Genomic DNA, 18,011 nt, shown 5'->3' with positions numbered 1-18,011 from the left:
GAGCAGTAACTGCTGTGCCCTGGTGCAGAGGGGACCCCGCTGGGACTTAGTGCCCGGCGTCTGCAGCTTGCTTGGCTGTGCTTGCCCCAGCTGGGAGTTGGACTCGAGTGGAAGTGCTCCAGGCCTGGGCAAACACAGCCATGAAGGAAGGAGGTTCGAGAGCTGTCTTCCTGACAGTGGTGTGACGGGTTCCTGGGGACACAGACCTTTGATCGTTTATTGGAGTAGGAGTGTAAGCAAGTCAGATGTATGTTAATGTGGTTATACAGAACAGCAGGCAGCGGATAAAAATCATGTCTGTTTGCTGCGCCCTCACCCAGGTACGCCTGCCTCCTGGTTTGGTTCCCAAGGCTCTGCCTACATTCCTTGTAGTAAGAAAGTCAGAAATAGCCACAGGGTTTTGTAGACTTTAGACGCACAGAAACCCACATGCATAAGTAAATACTAGGTGAGGGGACTCCACCTCTAAGTGTTTTGTGTGTGGTTTCTGGTGACTGGAGCTCTGCTTTCAGGGTTCACAATGTCCCCTGAATGCCTTGATAGGATTATTTCCCTGCGCGTCTCTGCAGCCCGTCCATTCCTCTTTCTGTAATCCCATCTCCTGGGGCAGGAGAAGCAGCTCTGGGTTTATAGTATGCCCAGAATCTTGTAGCTGGGATTATTTTTTTTGTGCTTGTGTCTCACAAGGCCATTCCTCCCTTCTTTCCTTCAGTGATGCTTCCTTCCCACCGAGCTCCAGCAAGGGAAAGTTCCTCTCACGTACTTGTGAAAACATGAATCATTCCTCACCTTTCCTGTCCCCAACAGGCTCTGTGTCTGCATTTTGTACGCTAATAATGTGGCATTGCATAAATTAGGAGTGTGGCAAATCCCTCTAAGAGGAGACGCGTTGGCTGTCTCAGGAAGAGCCACAGTTCCTAGAGTGAGTTGGTGGTCACGGAAGGGGCAAGGGAAAGGGGGCAGTTAATGGGGGAACTGCTGGAACTGTGTTTGGCCAAGGTGTTTGCAGCAGAAGTTGAGGTTGGCAGGGAGAGCAAACTCTGTGGCTGTGGTCCTTCCACCAACTTGGTTTTCTGTGGACGGAGAGTAGGCTAAGCCTGGGCATGTTGATGGGGTATAGCAGGTCAAAGGGTTAGCTAATCACCTCAGGTAAAGGGATGAGGAAACGCCTGAGCTGCTAAACTCAAACAGCCGGCACACCTAGGTAGGCAACAGAGATGGAGAGGCTCAGGTAGACCAAAGGAGGCTGTGATCCCATCATCAGAAGTGTGTGGAGACAAGCAAGTGGTGTTTCTAGTCAGTGCGTGCCTCGCAGGGTTCAGTTCAGCAAGGTGTCTCCTCCCTGTCCCCTGTGCCAGACCCTGCCTAGGAGCGATGGAGTCACTTGCTCCTAGCCATCAGTCTGTCTCTTGCAGCCCTTGGGTCCTGTGCTTCACTGCTACCGAGGTGCTGGTCTAGGGCTGGGCCAGAGAGCGCTCCTTCTTATAGGGTTTATTATGCCTGTCCCTTCTGGTGTCTCACGAGGTTACCACTGTCCTGGTGCTAGGTACTGTAGTTTACAAGGAGCAGTACCATCTCTCTTCACAGTAGTGTGAAGTGATCACCCACTGAAACCTTCTTCGGAGGAATTTCCTGCCCCCCTCCCCCCGCCCCCAGTCTCTGAACAAAATGGTGGGGAAGAGATTCAGTCTTTGTTCATTCCCATAATGGGAACATGGAAAACATGCTTGAAAGGGTCATGTTCCTGCAACATTTCTAGCTCATGCTGTCCCTGGACATCCAGGAGATCGGGAGAGGGAGGCTGTGTAGAAAGTGAAGTATTTCAGGATGAAAAGCTGTACCCAGCCTCTGGGTGAAGCAAGGAGGTCTCTTCTGTAGTGTTATATGATTCACTTCCTGTTTCTGCTCTGACGCTGCGCTTTCTGTGCTTCTCTTCTCAGCACGACTGAACCATGGAGCTTCGAGTGGGGAACAAATACCGGCTGGGCAGAAAGATTGGCAGCGGTTCGTTTGGAGACATTTACCTAGGTGAGTGAGAGTCTCTGTCCTTCCACCTGCAAGGTTGTTTTTCTCAATTGTGTCATTGTTTTGAGGTTGTTTTTCTTGCCTGTTGATATCTGTGGGCACCATGTAAGGTTGGAGGTGGTGGAGAGAAAAAGAGCTTCCAGGAATACTGCTAGTTGCTGCTGGTCTTCTGATGGCAAAGAAAGTGGGATGAGCTCAGCTTTGCTTCGCAGATATTGGAGACACAGTGGTGTTTGATGAGACTGATTTAGATTTGGACTATTCAGGGCATATTTGTCATACACCCTACTCCAGCTCTCTCGCCTCCTTTTCTTGAGGTTGGGTGCGTGTGGGTATAAACTCTGCAAAGAGTGAGTGGTGGAAAGGGAGGAGATGGATGTTCCTTCAGGGTAGAAGGAATAAAGTTTTGGGAAGATTGGTAGTGGAAGAGGTGGTCCAGCACCTGTGAGAGAGGTCTGAGACCAGGAGGTGTACAACAGGTCAAAGAGGCTGGCCTGGTTAATGTCCTGGGGCCCAGATCTGTTAGATCTATAATGGGATTTAGAGTTAATGTCTGGAATGACCTGAGGTGGGAGCTCAAGGGACAGAGCCCATGAGATGCTGGGTTTCCTGTTAACCACAGCAGGTCACTTGGGGAGAAGCTCTTCCAAGCCAGTGTGCTGATGTGTAGATACGTTCCCTGAAACTTTGCCTGCTGATGTTATTATTGGCTCAAACCATGTGGGGCCAGACTGGCGAGACTACCCAGTAGCCTCATCGATCCCTCCATGAGAGCTGGCGTGGCTTTACCTGTCGTCTAGTTCTCACCACTACCTGTTTAGCTGTAGTCCTGCGGGCCAGCAGAATGATTGACCTCTCCCTTCTTGGTGTTTGCACCCTTTGGGTACTTACAGATGGTCGTCATGTGCTCCTTGACTGTCAGTTTGCTCAGTTGAGTTGTATTTTGCTTCCCAGTACATCCACCACCCCTCACTTGCTGCTGCTGCTTCAGTTTTTCCCAGTTTGTCCATCTGCTGAGCAGCTTGGAGCCTACACAGCATTCGAGGTGTGGCATTTCCAGTGCCTGGCAGTGAAAGGCTACCCTTGAGTGATCTGTAACTTGATGCCTCTGCATAGACTGCTTTGGGTCTCCTTGGCTTTCCCCATCACCAACGCTGTATTGAGTTGCAGAATTGGCCTTAGCGCAGTCAGCTGTATTGTAGGTGATCTCTTCTAGGTTCTGCAACATCTTTCCATCCCTCCCTGAGTTCTTTTCGTTCTAGTTCAGATTACTTTCCCCCATGTTTGTAAATCACCTTCTGTTTTCTACCTCTGGCTTTTATCTCCAGTTCCCTCTGGCTTTATTATTCTCTCTTGATTGGTGTTGGCAGCCTCTCTTGATTAAGTATCCTGTGGGAATCATCAGTAACAGGCTTTGTTGCCACCTTTATCCAGAGCATGAACAAAGATGATAAATAATGGATCTGGGATCCCAGTTGTACCATGTGCTGCCTTTACTGCAGCCTGCTCCTGTATGCCACTCCTCTGTGGCCCTCCAGCCAGTTGGTGTCTCGAGTGACAGTGCTTTTAATTCCCAGGTGCTAGAGATTGAGGGGTGATAGCCCAGACACAGCATTTTCCACCTATGCTAGGGCTTGAAGCCTTCCAGACCCTCTCTAGGACAGTATAAATTGTCAAGATCTTGCAGAACATCTGGGGTACACGTGGAGAAAGAAGGGAAGTACTGAATGGAAAGGCCTGATACTGTATTCCTCTGTAGCACGTAACACGTCATCCACCGGTGCAAAGGGGGCATGGAAAACAGGCTCTGGTGAAGGGGTTGTGCCTGCCTTGCCTGTAACCAAACAACATGAGAGGCAGAGGAGGCCCCAGTGCCCTAGTGTGGTGAGCACAGCAGGATGCCTCCAACTGCTGAGTTCAACCAAGTTACTTGAATGCAGTATCAAAGCCCTTGTGATTTTCATTGAGGTGCAAGCCAGCGTGTTTTGAAGCAGCGATAGCGAGACTTCTTGGAGCCTGGGTGACTCCCCAGCCTGGAGGGATCGGGCATGTAGTCTCTGATGGTGCGTCTGGAGGACGCTTGTGCTCATGCTATCCTCTCACGGTCTGCTCTGCAGACAGAGGGACACATTCACGAGGACTTCTCTCCTGCACCAGATTCACCTCACAGTTCTCTCTCTTGATAATGGTGTGGAGACAGAGCAGGGACAGACAAGCCTTGTCTGTCTCTGAAGGCGAGCATGGGCTGTATGGTTTATCCCCAGCTTCTCTCTTTCAGGATGTTAGTACCTTCACCCGCTCTGTAACCAGTGCGTACTGCGTGCTGTGCTCTTTGGGATTTGTTTTTGGCTTTTCCTGTCAGAAGGAAACTTGAATTTCTGCATGGGCAGACACAAAGGATGGACTCCTGTTAATCCTCGGCTGGGGCTTAAAGCACAGTGACTTGCTTCCATGCCCGACCTTGGGGGATAGATGTGCTAGGGGGGATGGTCTCCCCATGTTGGCTTGGGAGGGTGGGAAATGAGATCGGGCCGCCCATGGGCCTTGGCTAGCCCATTTGCCTCTAAAAATGGTCACTCAGAAGAGCAAAACCCAGTTTGCAGAGGAATTGCCAAGACCTTTGGGCTGTCAGAGGAGAGATGCTTTGTTGGAGGTGTTGGCCAAGAGGCAGGGCAGGGTTGCTGAATGTGGTAGGAATCGTTGGGGCTGGGATGCACCGGAGGGGACTTTGGCGGTGGAGAGGAGCTGGTGGAGAGGAGCTGGGGACGGTGGGGCAGACAAAGCATGCTGGGACCTGCGCTGGTGGGGGACAGTTCCTGGTGGCAGGCTCCTCCCTCGCTGGGAGGGGAGTGCCTTCCCTTTGTTTCCTGGCCTGTTAACTCTCTCTTGCCCTATCTGACTTCTTCCATCTGTTCCCAGCCCTCCATTCTTCCCGTGCCAAGCTGGCGAGAGGGGAGTGGGCAGTGGGGAGAGCTGGGGGACGTGCCTGTTGGCTTGCCCGATGCGCAGGGAGGGCGGTGTTTATTGTATCAGACATGCAGCAAGGCTTCCACTCTGAAAAGATCCTGTTTAGCCAGTGACATCCTCTGTCCCCGGGGCCCCGTTTCAAACAGCTCGTGATGAATGAGTTGAATTTGTGCAGCCCCCACAGCGGAGCGAGACTGGGGGTGGATGTTAGGAATTATCCCCAATCCTACATACGTCTCTCGAGTGGCTGAAGCTAGGCAGGCTCTGCTGCGTTTGTCTGAAACGTGCTTTCCAGTCTGGAGAGGGAGCAGATAACTGTTGCTTTTGTACTTTTATCTTTAAAAAAGATGGTGGTTAAAGCGTGGAACAAAGGATCAGAGAGACTCCTGCCCTTGAATTCTTTCCTCGCTTGTGGTGGTCTCAGTCTGGGTAGATCTCTAGCCAAAAAATGGTAGAGGGAGCAACCTGAAGACATATGGGGTCTTGGGGAGGGGGGCGAGCCTGAAGTGTTCAGTCGGTGACCCCCTCAGCAAAGAATAGCTCCTCATTAGGTCTGATTGGTCCTACTTTTGCTGTTCCAGGCCACAGAGTTGTTTCTTCTTTTTCTAAGAGACTAACACCTGTGTTTGGGCTATGGAGAGTGTGGGGCTTGAAGGCCATGTTGGTCATTGGAATGGCATATTCACATTTTGCAAAATCTTAAGTTTTCTCGATGCTTACCACTCCTTTCCCTTTTCCTGCTTTACATGCTCACAGATAACACTCCCCACCTGCAGACAGCCTAGTAGATGGGTGCATCATCATCTTCCTAAACACAGAGGGTAGTGTGGAGAGGAGAACTCATTCATCTTTCTATGGTTCAACTTCGGGGAGTAGGGTTCATTCGAAATGCTAATGCTACTGCTGCCAAAAGTCAGCAAGACTTATCATTGCATGTGTGTCAGCAGATGGACTAGGAGAGGGAAAAATTCCCCTAGGGAGTGGACAAGGGGGCTGCTGCAGAGCGTTTGGAGGAAAGTCTTCACAAAGGCAGGGGAAAGGGAGAAGGGAAGGAAGCACTCTTATCTATTTGGATGTCCTGGGTGTTTCCATGCTGAATGAGGGCCAGTGATTTAACACTAATTTAAAAGGTAGATACTAGTCTAGGGCCACGTTCTTACTGTGATCTGAGCCCCTTTTCCTGCTGTTTTCCTCCTTGCATTCCTGATGCTTGTAAGAAGGGTTCTGTGGTGGAGTGAAGGGAATATACAGACTTGCTTTGCTGGCCAGCAGTTTTTAAGTGGAAAATGTTAGCATCTTTCCAAAAGTAACCATTGGACAAATGGCTCTAGCTCTCAGGATGGCTTTTTCCCTTTCCCTTCTCCTGGCTCTTGAGTAAAAACCCTTATTAAATTCATCCCATTGCTCCTCCTTCCCCTCCCTCAGAGCACCCTAAATAATTCCTCTCCCTCCTTAGTGTTCACAGCCTTCAAATATTTGCAGACTGTTGTCATGTCCCATTCTTCTTCCCCACCCTTCTTAGTTGTATCTCTTGTCTATGTTACATATTTAGCTCTTTTAATCTTTCTTAGTAAATCAATCCCTCTAGGCCCCGATCATTTTTGTTCCTCTCTTACAAATTCCTAGCAGCTTGTCTGTCTCGACCCGGCACTGTAGTATCTAGATGACGTCTTTTTGCTAGCAGGCAGCTCTTGGCTAACTTTGTGTACAAGCCAGAACTCTTCAACAGGAGATGGATCTCCTTAGGATCCAGGGGGAGAAAGAATCCAGTTGTGTGAATATTTCCTTTTTCTCTTTGGTCCCTGCCTCTGGAGGCGGTGTGTGAAAGAAGATGGATGGAGAGATCTATCTACCGCTGTCCTTGTGGACTCTGAAAGTCTTATCACAGGGATCAGGAGGCACGAATTAACCAGACCTACCAAAACTAGCTATGGGATATCTACAAAACATCACCTTTGACTCCAGCTCGTGTTTGGCATGCGTGTTCTGGAGTAGTTTATTTTATGACAGTGTTTATAAGCTGCTCGTGATTAGAGCCGCTCTCTGATTTGTGTTTGAGTGCAACTGTTAATAGTTCCGGATACAAGGAAGGGCTTGTCTGTGTGTGTGAGGCAGGCACGGGAGGAGGGGAGAGAGAAGCAAGTCTTGAGTGTCATTCCCGTGACCTGTGTACAGATCTTCATTCTTTCCATTTTAGGATGATGTGAAACATCTGGAATCCTCTCAGCTAGTACGAGAGAAAGATCAGCCTGTTCCTCCTTTAACAGCACACTTTGGGACCAGAGTGCTGGCTTTCGTGGCTGGCAGCTCAGTTCTTTTCAGAAAGAAGCGCGTGGGGTGGTGGTTTTGTGTCATCACAAACTATCTAGCAATACCTTCAACAAAGGCATCTGAGTAGCTTAATTCAGTACCTGATTCAGTTTATTTCTTCACGCTTCTAATTTAGGATATAGCAAATGTTTCTATGTTGGCAAAAGATAAAGGTATTATTAAAGCCCTCAGGAGAGGGAGAAGCTGGAGATTTGGGAATTGTCTGTATTGAGCAGGTCAGGGCTGTGGAGAAACCAGAGGTAGCTGGGAATGTTAGCAATGTCTCCTCCTGAACTAATTGGCTCTGTTGAAACGATGTACCTGAGGTAACCAGTAATTTAGCTCAGGAAGAGGTACTCCGTATCCCTGCCTGGGGGGCTGGCTTGCGTTCAGGGGCTAGGTACATGATCAGGGACAGCTAAAACTTCCACTCAGTTTAGGTACTGCTGATACATATAGATTGATCTCCCCAAGTCTGGCACTTTTTGAGATAACGAGGCGGTTAACGTGTTGTAGGACTGTAGTTCTAGCCTGGCTGCAGGATCAGAGCTGGTTTCTTATTCATGTGCCTTCCTGTGGGCTTGCCTTTGCAAATGGCAGTGCTGGAAACTCTGTATGAAGTTGAAGTGTCTGAATCTCATTTCTTTCACAAAGAGTAAGTTTCAGGGCAAATCTTAAGGTTTTCGCATCTGTATGGGCCTTGTTAAAAGTGTTTAGTGTTTAGCTTCAGTGGAAGCTTGCACAATCTTCATTTCACCCTCATTTCTATGCAGGAGCCAATATTGCGACTGGTGAAGAGGTGGCCATCAAACTGGAATGTGTCAAAACCAAGCATCCCCAGCTCCACATTGAAAGCAAGTTCTACAAGATGATGCAGGGAGGAGGTGAGATGGGGAGGAAAGGATGGGGCCGGGGGAGTGGTTGAAGAAAGAAATTATTCTGGAGGGCCTTAGAAAGGAAATTATTTGGTGTTACATATGATCTTCTCAGCAGGGGATGCAGCAGTTTTCCTCTGTTCCGTGGGCTTAATCTTTCTCTTTCCCCAGTGGGCATCCCCTCCATTAAGTGGTGTGGAGCAGAGGGGGACTATAATGTGATGGTGATGGAGCTCTTGGGGCCCAGCCTGGAAGATCTCTTCAACTTCTGTTCCCGCAAATTTAGTCTCAAGACAGTTCTGCTCCTGGCAGACCAGATGGTGAGTTTCCTCTGAAGCATTTGTGCCTACTCTCCTTTTCCATGCCTTTCCATCCCCCCTCCCCCCCCATCCCCTCTGCTCAAGAACTGCTATATCCCAGGCTTTTTTCATTTAGCAGCAAGTGGCTGCCAGGTTTCTATTTCTTGATGAAGCTGAGTGCCTGGAACCTAGGCACTGCTGGCTTTTCTTGATCTCCATCCCTCCTTCCTTCCCCTGCTGCTCACCCTGTATTGGCGTTGCGTGCATAGATGCTTTTGCCTGTTTGATGAATGACTGGCATCGCTACCTATCTTGACTCAACTACCTGTGCCCTGGGTTTAAGACCCTTAGCTGTTCTGGACCTTCTCCTTTCCCAGCCTGGCGAAGTTTGAAATTTGACTAGTGTCAATACTGAAGCTCAAAGTTTTAGTCCGTATGAACTTGCTTCCCATCCTTCCTCTTGGTGCTAATGGTGACCTCCCCAGATGGACGACTGAGCTGGTGTGCAGGGTTGAAATCCATCTCCATTCTTCATCTGCAGATCCTTCTGCCTCCAGAGGCTGTCTTTTTCCTTGGCTGTCATCTCTGATATTCTCTGCAAAACGTTCCTTTCCCTGCTCTGATAGGCCAGTGTCTTGGACAGGGTACTTTTTTAACAGATGCAGTTATGATGAGTTACCTTCTTTCTTGTCTCACTATTCATTTATTTATTCCCCCCCCTCAGATCAGCCGTATTGAGTACATTCATTCGAAGAACTTCATCCACCGGGATGTGAAGCCAGACAACTTCCTTATGGGCCTTGGCAAAAAAGGCAACCTAGTATACATCATTGATTTTGGTTTGGCCAAGAAGTACCGAGATGCCCGGACCCACCAGCACATCCCTTACCGGGAAAACAAGAATCTGACTGGCACAGCTCGTTATGCCTCTATCAACACCCACCTGGGAATCGGTGAGCCTGCTGCTGCCCTTCGGTGGGGCTTTCCAGGGGAGGTAGCATGTCCCCAGAAGGAGGGGGTTGGGTTCTGTGCCTGGCTCCGCTGCTGACCTGTGCTGACATGGTGGGTAAATAACTTAACTGTTATGCCTGTGTTACCTCACCTGCCTTTTGCGGCACTCTGAGCTCCTCAGTTGTCTACTGATGTGTGTTTGTGCGCTGCTTAGTACAGTGGGGCCCTATTACAGTGGGGCCCTATTTCAGCAGCAAGGCTGTGACCTCCCTGACTTTACTGGTACTAACTCTGCCTTGCACAATTTTTGCAGGCTGATTAGATATGTAAAGGAGACGTTTGCAGGCACTGAGCCTTTAGGGATATGTGCAATTGAAACCTTTCTTGTTGACTCCTGAGTGCCTTCATCAGTGATTATTCTGTAGCTGTCAGAGCTGGAGGATACAGGCCCACTGCAATATGGTGATACTCCTGTTACCCACCACTGAGGATGGGGACAGCCATGTGCTGGAAATGTACAAGAAGCTGAAATGAGGGGAGGCTTCCTACTGTCTGGACATCCAGGTTTTGTGATTGAGGATTGGCTGTCACGGGCCTTCAAAATATGTGTGTGTCTGTGAACCACGCTGCCCCATTCACCACTGAGAGAGACTGAGGCAGCTTTAGGGAGGTAGGGCTCTGCCCTTAGTGTCTATGGTTAGTACTCTGGGGATAAAACTAGGCTGGGAAAGAGTGCTGAGAGTTCAGTCAGGTCTTACATTGGTGATGGCCATCATCCCAGGTTTTGTAAAAACCTTGCGCAGGTTAGTACCCACCGCACTTAAACCTCCTGAAGTCACCCAACTCTTGTCCTGGGAATGAGCCCCTGATGCACAACATCTGGTTGCTGTGAGGAACAGAGGTGAAAACCTCTTGCAGTTTTCTCTTCCGTTCCCTGACCAGATACTTCTTTCCAGTATGTGACCTTTTTCCCCTGCTTGGGCTAAACTTTGTCCACAGTGTGAGAGTTTCTTAGTTACTGTAGGGTCCGTTCTGAGCAGGCTGTCTCGGTTCTGCTACTGGTTGGCAAATCTGAAGAGCAGAAACACTGAAGCTACCCTGCCTGCAGACCCAGGAAAGTAGCTCCTGTGCTCGCAGCTCAGTTTGTATCTCTGGGAGACCTTATTCTGAAATGTATAAGCTGGGAATTTGAAAATCAGAGCAACTAACTCAAACCTTTTAAACCAGCAGCTTCCACAGGATTTCATGTCCTTGTTCTTCCTAGGGAAAGCTTCCCATTCTCCCCTCTTGCTGATGGTTTCTCAGAAATCTGGAGTCAAGACTTGACCTGCAGAAAACAAAGCAGTTTCCCACTGTCTTCCTTGCTTAATACCGTATAACGGTAGACTGAAAATGCTTTATATTGAAATGGGGAGTGTTGTGTGTTGAGAGTGGGCTGTGATCTCCTGCCCTCTTCCACGTAGTAAAAATAGTTCTCGTAGAGCTTTCCGAGTTGGTCTTCTGTATTTTGGCTTGACCTGCTTATATATAACTGACTCTCCATTGAATTCTCAGTCAAGATTTCCACAGCCATGGTAACTGCCACAAGGAGACATGCACAAAATAATTCTCACTACTATATCTGTCGATTCTTTTGTGTGTGCCTGCTCTGTCTGAACTGGTCACGAGAGGCTAAATGTCTGGTTGTGGGGTTGGGGTTTTTTTTTTTGTTGTTCTGGGTTTTTTTTGTTTTTTTTTAAGGACTTTATTATTCATCCCACCCCAACTTAGCCCTTTACTACTGGTGCTTGGCTTGTGTATCAGGATGAACAAACAATGTCTGAACACTAATCCAAGGGCAAATTGCATATGCCATCAGTCTGAGCACAGCCATCACTCTCTTCATGCCCTTTGCTTTGGGAAAGTCTGGGTGTGAGTTACCCTGCGCAACAGGTCTCGGGTGTATTATCTCCACGTTGCAGATAGTTCCCCTGAATGGCATAAAGGTTACATGACTTGCCTGGAGGGAAGGGTATGGGGGTGTCAGGGCTGCAGCTGGAGTTCCTGTTTCTCAAGACCTTGCCACAGGGTGTATGACAGACACGTTTGAGTTAGCAGCATTGCCATGGGAACCGTCACTCTGAATTTTTTGACTTTTCAGAGACTAAATTCTCTGTCTTAATGTTATGTTAGTGCAGTTTAGGAAGAGGGAAGGAACCAGGTGCTGGGGTATTCGTGTGACGGGAATAGCAAATGAATAAATGCCTTTATTTGAATGTGCAAGCTAAGGGTTGGGCATTCCAATGTCTGGAGGAAACATTCTTTTCCCAGTGACCGGGTGAAAAAGTAGGAGGCAAGATCGGGGAGGGTTTCCACAGCTGGAGACTTGCTGTTGGGGGAGTGATTGGACTGTGCAGGCTTTGGTTCATGCATTCCAGTCAGTTTTCACATGCTCTGAGGATGAGAGTCCCTTGCACCCTCTGGAGCTTCTAAAGTCTGAAATAGATGCCCAGGGGTGCCCAGGAGACAGTCTTGGAAGAAGCCTGGTGGGCTCTGTCTGGATAACAGGAGGCTGGGGGCGGGGGGCAGTTCTTCCCCAAACACGTGTCCTAGATGGCATCAGTGTAGGCTGTGCAGAGCATGAAGTTCTTCTGCTCATCCTGCCCTCTGTCACCCATTCCAGATTTTTGTGTGTTTTTAAAGGCTGTTGCCATGCAGTGGGGAGAGAAAGGGGAAGCGTAGTCCCAGCATGTGCAAAATCGGATCTGAGTATGTAGTCAGGAAAATGTTGCTTGGTTAAGACTGCTTGCAGCTGGGCTGGCCCCGGTGAGGACAGCTGATTTCTAGGGAGTCCTGCATGGGAACAGCATTGCTTTGGATAGGATCAGGGTGAGAGGGAAGCACTGTCCTTGGGGACCAGGAGGCACTTTACACTGCAAAGAAACAAGTTTTGTCATGAGTCTTACATCCAAGGCAACCAGTCTTCAGCCTCCTGGCTTTGCCCAAGCATGTCTTCCCCAGGTAACTCACCGTCCTGCTACTCACCCCTGACTCACTTCCTTCTGAGGACCCTGCTTTGGGAAGGGAGTGAGGGTGTGGGCTGGCTGGGAGCCTCCCTGGGAGTGGGAGGGAACTGGCACCAGATCACCTGCAGAGTGGGTTGGGTTTGAGAGGTCATGTTGGGTTGTGTGGGAAGGCAACCTTGTGCTTTATGTTGGAGGGGGTTTTGTGAAGGAGGGAGGAGAGGATGAGTGTCTTATAAAAAAAGTAGCAGTCCCCCATCTATTGTAGGAGAGTTGAGAAGCTGAAATAAAACAGAGAGAGGAAGTGTGATGTGGTGTCACAGGCATGACTGTAATCCTGCTTCTGGATGACTTGCTCTGGGCACGCATTCACTTGTGTCACTTGTCTTTCTCTTTCTCTTCTCAAACTGTAAAGTGAGATCTTTTGCCTGCGTCCCGGGCATGCTGCGAGAGCTAGTCAACGATTGTCAAGCTTCTAAAAGTGGAAAGTAGTGATGTTAAATAATGTTTCTTTGGTGTGTAGAGGTGAACTTTTTTTCCTAACTAATTAATTACTCCACTTTTGCTGTCTAATGTTACCTAGTATCCTGTGGCTGTTGGTATATGAGATCAGGCAAAAAAAAAAAAAAGATTTTTTGAGATAGCTTGGGGATGTGTAATAGTAACTGAAGATGAAACAAAGAAATGGGGTGTAGGTACTGTTGTTCTTCACCATCATCCAAGGTTTAACTCAGGATCTTGTAGTTAGGGTTATAGGTGAAAGACAGCTACAATGTTTCAAGGTACCTTGACAACTGTGACCCATCATGTCAGTGTTTCAGGCTCCTCATGGATTTGAATCTCACTGAAATTGTTTAAGTGGGCTACAATGACCACACGTACCTGAGAAATGATACTTCAGGGATGCGACAGAATTGGACATTTATCATTCAGCATTTTAATAATTGGGTGTCCTGCTTACAGTTATTTTTTTCCTCACTCATATTGCTGTGTTAAGGCATAGTTAAGGTGTGTTTGCATGCATGTAATGGATACTAGTGAGCTGCCCAGTTTGGTTTTGTAACCCCTCTTCTTGCCTCCAGTAAGGACATGTAGCATCCCCCACCTCTAGTCTCTAATTCTGGCCTTCCCCAAATCACTAGGACTGTGCCTAGACATACGTTCACAGAACGTCACCTGTTCTGGATGGGGTCGGTGGCTGTGCTCAAAGCTGCTGTGCTCCACGCAAATGGAGATGTGTGGTCCAGCCTACCTTAAGCAGTGTGGAGTTCAAGCAAGATTTTGGAGGCAAGATCCTGATTTATTTCTAAAAGGCTGGTTTGTCTGTTCAGTAGGCTTTTCTGGTTCCTGCCCTGCTTTTCCCTACTCCTCTGAGGGGCGCCCCCATGCTCCGGACAGGGAACCCACAGTTACAGGCTTTAAAGCTACAGCATGGATAAGTCAAGGGCTGGCAAATTGCAGGATTGAGGTTACCTTCGTCACCTGTGCTTTCAGGCCCTGGATGTGTGTTCTGACTCCCATTTCCACAGGCCTCCTGTCTCAGGATGTAGGTCATTATCAAGTATTGTTAAGTTTTATTTATTTGGTATGCATGGTGTGTAATCACAGCCCTCTGAGAGTACACGTATCCCAGCCTTAGGCTAAATGCAAAACTGTGGGTTTCTTTTCCCTTCTCCTTTCATAGCATCTAAGCATCTCCCAGCCAGTCACGTAGTTATCTTTGGCAGCAGCCTGATAAGATTAGGAAGTATTAGCCCCTTTAAAGTGGGCAACTTGGGGCAGTAAGTTAGTGAGGCCAAAAAATGCTGTTACTTCTGCATGCTCCAAGAAAGACACTTTGGGGATCTGCATGTGTGCTTTCTCCTCTACTCCTGTCTTGGAACATGGCGGGTTTATGGCATTTCATGTGCTTTCAACCAGGGGCGCTCTCCTCACAGTCATGGAGCGATGACACCTTCCTTTTCTTCTGCAACCACAGTGCTTTTTTTTTTCCCCTAATATTTTTAATTTTCCAAGCCTCCTAGTCCTCAAAAACACTAGGAGGTTATGAGAGTCATGCAGGAGAAGAAAGGCCCGTGGTGACCCACAGCTTGCGTAGGTACATCTGGGCATCTAGATCTGTGACCTGCTACAGCTGCTCCTTCGTCAGGGTTCAGTTCAGCTGGCAGAGTAAAGGGTAGCTGTAATAATTTACTGGCCTTTGGATGGGGCAGGTGGTAGCATGTTTACTGATACTGAGAATTAACCCACAGACTAATACATACTCTGCAGCATCTTCTAGGACATGGCACTGAATCCAACAGAACGTGCTGTAGTAGTCAATGAATCCAATAGATCAATCTCTTTAGTCTTTCCTCTACCCCTGTGCTCTCCTTCAAGCCATATTTTGCCTCTCTTATCTATGTAAGTTGTTGTTCTCAAGATGTAAAGTACTTTCTTCATAGTGTTTATTTTATTTTATTTGGGAGGGGAATGGGGGCAAGAGCTTCTTGGCAAAATTTATATGAATTTGTAAGCATGTTGGAGGAGCTGGGAGGAGTTTCACCAGTTAACCAGTCAACATTTTCAGTTGCTGAGATTCTGCATCAACTCCATCTTGAGCTAAATTGTAACTTAAAATGGTTTGGCCATTCCAGAGAACAAGTTCAGTGTGGAATGTTTTTGTTTGGGAAACAATTTTTTTTGCTTAATAAATAAGCATCTAAAAGCAGGCCCTTATAATGGCATATTAAGGGCAACCCTTGAGTGGAGTTGGTAGTGATGCTAGTTACACAGTCATTCCCCATTTGGGGGGAACCTTTTCTTCAAAGTATACCTCTGTATTCATGCCTCTTTACTCCACAGCTTGAAAAATGCCACCAATCCGGAAAGATCTTTGCACAGTATTACATGTTAGGCTTCTCTAAACTATCAATAAAGTTGTTTACCACAAGAAGGGGTCGCTAGTTCCTCATTTCTGCCCTGTGTAAAGAGTATCAGCAGGTTAATTAGAAGATGTGTTTGAAAGGGTTGTGTTGGGCTTACCTCTGTTAGCTTTGTCTTTCCGTGACTACCTCTGCTGTGACTAATCCCCAGGGTGAAATATCATTCTGGGTGGAGAAGTGTAGGTGCCCTTCCTCTGGGACTGGGAAGAGCAAAGTAGGCAGTGTCGCTGCCGCACTTCTTGAGCTGTTGAATTCTTGTGTGAATTAAGGCTTGTCCAGGTGAGGAGGTAGTCAGAGTAATTATTTATTTATGGAGTGGGTTGGGCTGTATGGGGAGAGGAGCACTTTAACTCTTGCAATATGAACATCCCTGCAGGAATTTGTACTGGATTGTCTTCTACAAGTTTGTCTATCCAGAGAAATTTACCAAAGAAGAGAGGGGTTGTTTCTTCTGTTCCATGCTCACCTCCAAAGCTGTGTGATTGCCAAAGCAGTTTTGGTTGCTGCTCACTCCTTGCCTCTTTGTAACTTCTTCCCACAGAACAAAGTCGCCGTGATGACCTGGAGAGCCTGGGCTACGTGCTTATGTATTTCAACCTGGGCTCGCTGCCCTGGCAGGGCCTCAAGGCTGCCACCAAGCGCCAAAAGTATGAGAGGATCAGCGAGAAAAAGATGTCAACCCCCATTGAGGTGCTCTGCAAAGGGTACCCTTGTAAGTGCTCTCATCTTGACGGCTGTCTTGGCTGGTGCCTGGCTTGCTCTCCTGCTGAAACCCCATGGAGCCTTGAATCCTGAAGGGTAATGCCCAGTACCCCCAGACCAGAATGTGCTGCTGACACCAGTGATGAGAAGGATAAGAGACCGGTGGTGATACACTTCTGGTTCAAAAGTGGGAAACATAGATGTTTTTGTGGAGAGTCAAGCCTTGTGTTAGTAGGGACATGGCGGTGCTGAGAGGGATCTTTAGGACCTCAGAAACAGTCTGGAAGAGGGGTGGGCAGTGAGGTGAGAAGGTGTGCTGATGATCCTGAATTATTCTGGGTAATGAGGATGAGGGCCGACTGTGGTGAATCCCAGAAATAACCAGACAATGAAGTGGCAAATGCAGTTCTTTGTAGGTAAACGTGGAGTAATGTATGTGAGGGGAGAGCAGAAGGCTTGGTCCTCATGTCACGTGCAGAACAGTAGGCTCTGAGCTGACCAGTGCCACTCACCAATACAATAGATGGTTCTGTGAAAGCATCAACTTTGCGCTTAGTGGCTACTGAGCAAAGCAGATTGGGTGTTAGGAATTACTAGGAAAGAAAAGAAGCCCAAACAGTGTGCATAAACCCATGGCCCAGTCGCACCCTGCATGCACTGTGCAGCTCTGGTCCATCCCGCTATTTCAGAAAGGATGCAGTAGAACTGGAAGAAGGTCCAGGAAAGGGCAAAAGGGTGATGAGAGGTGAGGTGATTTCTACACAAGCAATGAGTTTGCTGGAACCTGGACAAGAGGTGGTTAGAGAGATGATAAAAGTCTACACTCTCACTATGCCTCCAGAAGTTTGGATGGGAGCTGATTATTTGGTGGCCCCAGTTCTTGTATTGGAAGAGAAACAAAGCTGGTTCCTGCTAGCTTCAAAACAAACTGATGTGGTTCTTCACACAGCCAGTAGTAGACCTGTGGAACTCCTTCCCAGAAGATGTGGATACTTAAAGCTTACAGGAGTTCAAGGAGAGATTGGACAACTATGTGGACAAGAGATCCACTGCGGGTTACTAAATAATTAGAAACCACATCCAGATCAGGAAATTTCCTGAGCTGAAAGTAGGTGGAAGCTGGGCTAATGTCAATGGAAGTGTCAGACATGCTTGCCCCAGTCTTTCTGTAGCTGTCTACTTCTGGCCACTGCTTAAGGCAGGCTACTGAACTAGGAGGACCTCTGGTCTGAGCTGAGCTTCCCAAAGCTCACCTCCACCTGTTCTTTAGGCCTGCATTCTTACTCTCCTTCAGCAGGCTCTGTGACTTGCTACCTCTTGCTTGGAGAAGCAGCCAGAAAAAAAGAGATGCGTGAACATTTCCTCTGGTAAAAATAGGGATGGGATCTTCTTGGTGGCCAAAGCACTGCACCCAGCAGGCTCTGTTTTTGTTGCGCAGCTCTGTGTTTGTGCGGTCCTGGTCCAGCACGCTGCTGCTGAAAGGCTGCGGCGGCTCCGCGGTGGGACCAGGGGGATTGGATGGTGTTCAACAGCCAACTGTTCTCTGCTCCCTCCAGCTGAGTTCTCGACATACCTCAACTTCTGCCGCTCACTGAGGTTTGATGATAAACCTGACTACTCGTATCTGCGGCAGCTCTTCCGCAACCTCTTTCACCGCCAAGGCTTCTCCTACGACTACGTCTTTGACTGGAACATGCTTAAATTTGTGAGTGTGTGTGGCGAAAGGGCTGGAGGGACAGGGGTTGATGCGTATCATGGCGATGGGGGAGGAAAGTTGGAAACTGCCTGCCATTTGTACATACCCCGGGTGAGCCACTTGAGAAAGGGGACCACATAGAGTGAAAAGAGGCAGAGTTGTTTGGTGGTGCTAACTGGGGGTTATAGCTACTGTTGTATTAGTGAGCGTGTCTGATGGAGCATGTGTGTCAATAGATCTATAGCTATAAGTAGGTAGAG

At 48.2% G+C, this 18,011-nt stretch overlaps 1 protein-coding gene across 2 annotated transcripts in view; it reads left to right on the top strand.

Moving 5' to 3' along the window:
* CSNK1E (casein kinase 1 epsilon) overlaps positions 1–18,011 on the top strand; it is a 38,677-nt gene that overhangs the window by 2,357 nt on the left and 18,309 nt on the right. For both annotated transcript variants that reach the window (XM_050915500.1, XM_050915499.1), the window contains exons 2-7: positions 1,941–2,028; positions 8,076–8,186; positions 8,349–8,497; positions 9,201–9,429; positions 15,895–16,065; positions 17,612–17,760. In XM_050915500.1, the coding sequence (XP_050771457.1) occupies positions 1,953–2,028; positions 8,076–8,186; positions 8,349–8,497; positions 9,201–9,429; positions 15,895–16,065; positions 17,612–17,760 (885 nt within the window). In that variant the 5' untranslated portion in view covers positions 1,941–1,952. The remainder of the gene's footprint in view (positions 1–1,940; positions 2,029–8,075; positions 8,187–8,348; positions 8,498–9,200; positions 9,430–15,894; positions 16,066–17,611; positions 17,761–18,011) is intronic.

Source organism: Gymnogyps californianus, chromosome 1 (genome assembly GCF_018139145.2).
Source record: "Gymnogyps californianus isolate 813 chromosome 1, ASM1813914v2, whole genome shotgun sequence".
Taxonomy (NCBI): domain Eukaryota; kingdom Metazoa; phylum Chordata; class Aves; order Accipitriformes; family Cathartidae; genus Gymnogyps; species Gymnogyps californianus.
Note: the sequence above shows the minus strand (reverse complement) of the source record. Positions and strands in the feature narration are given on the sequence as shown.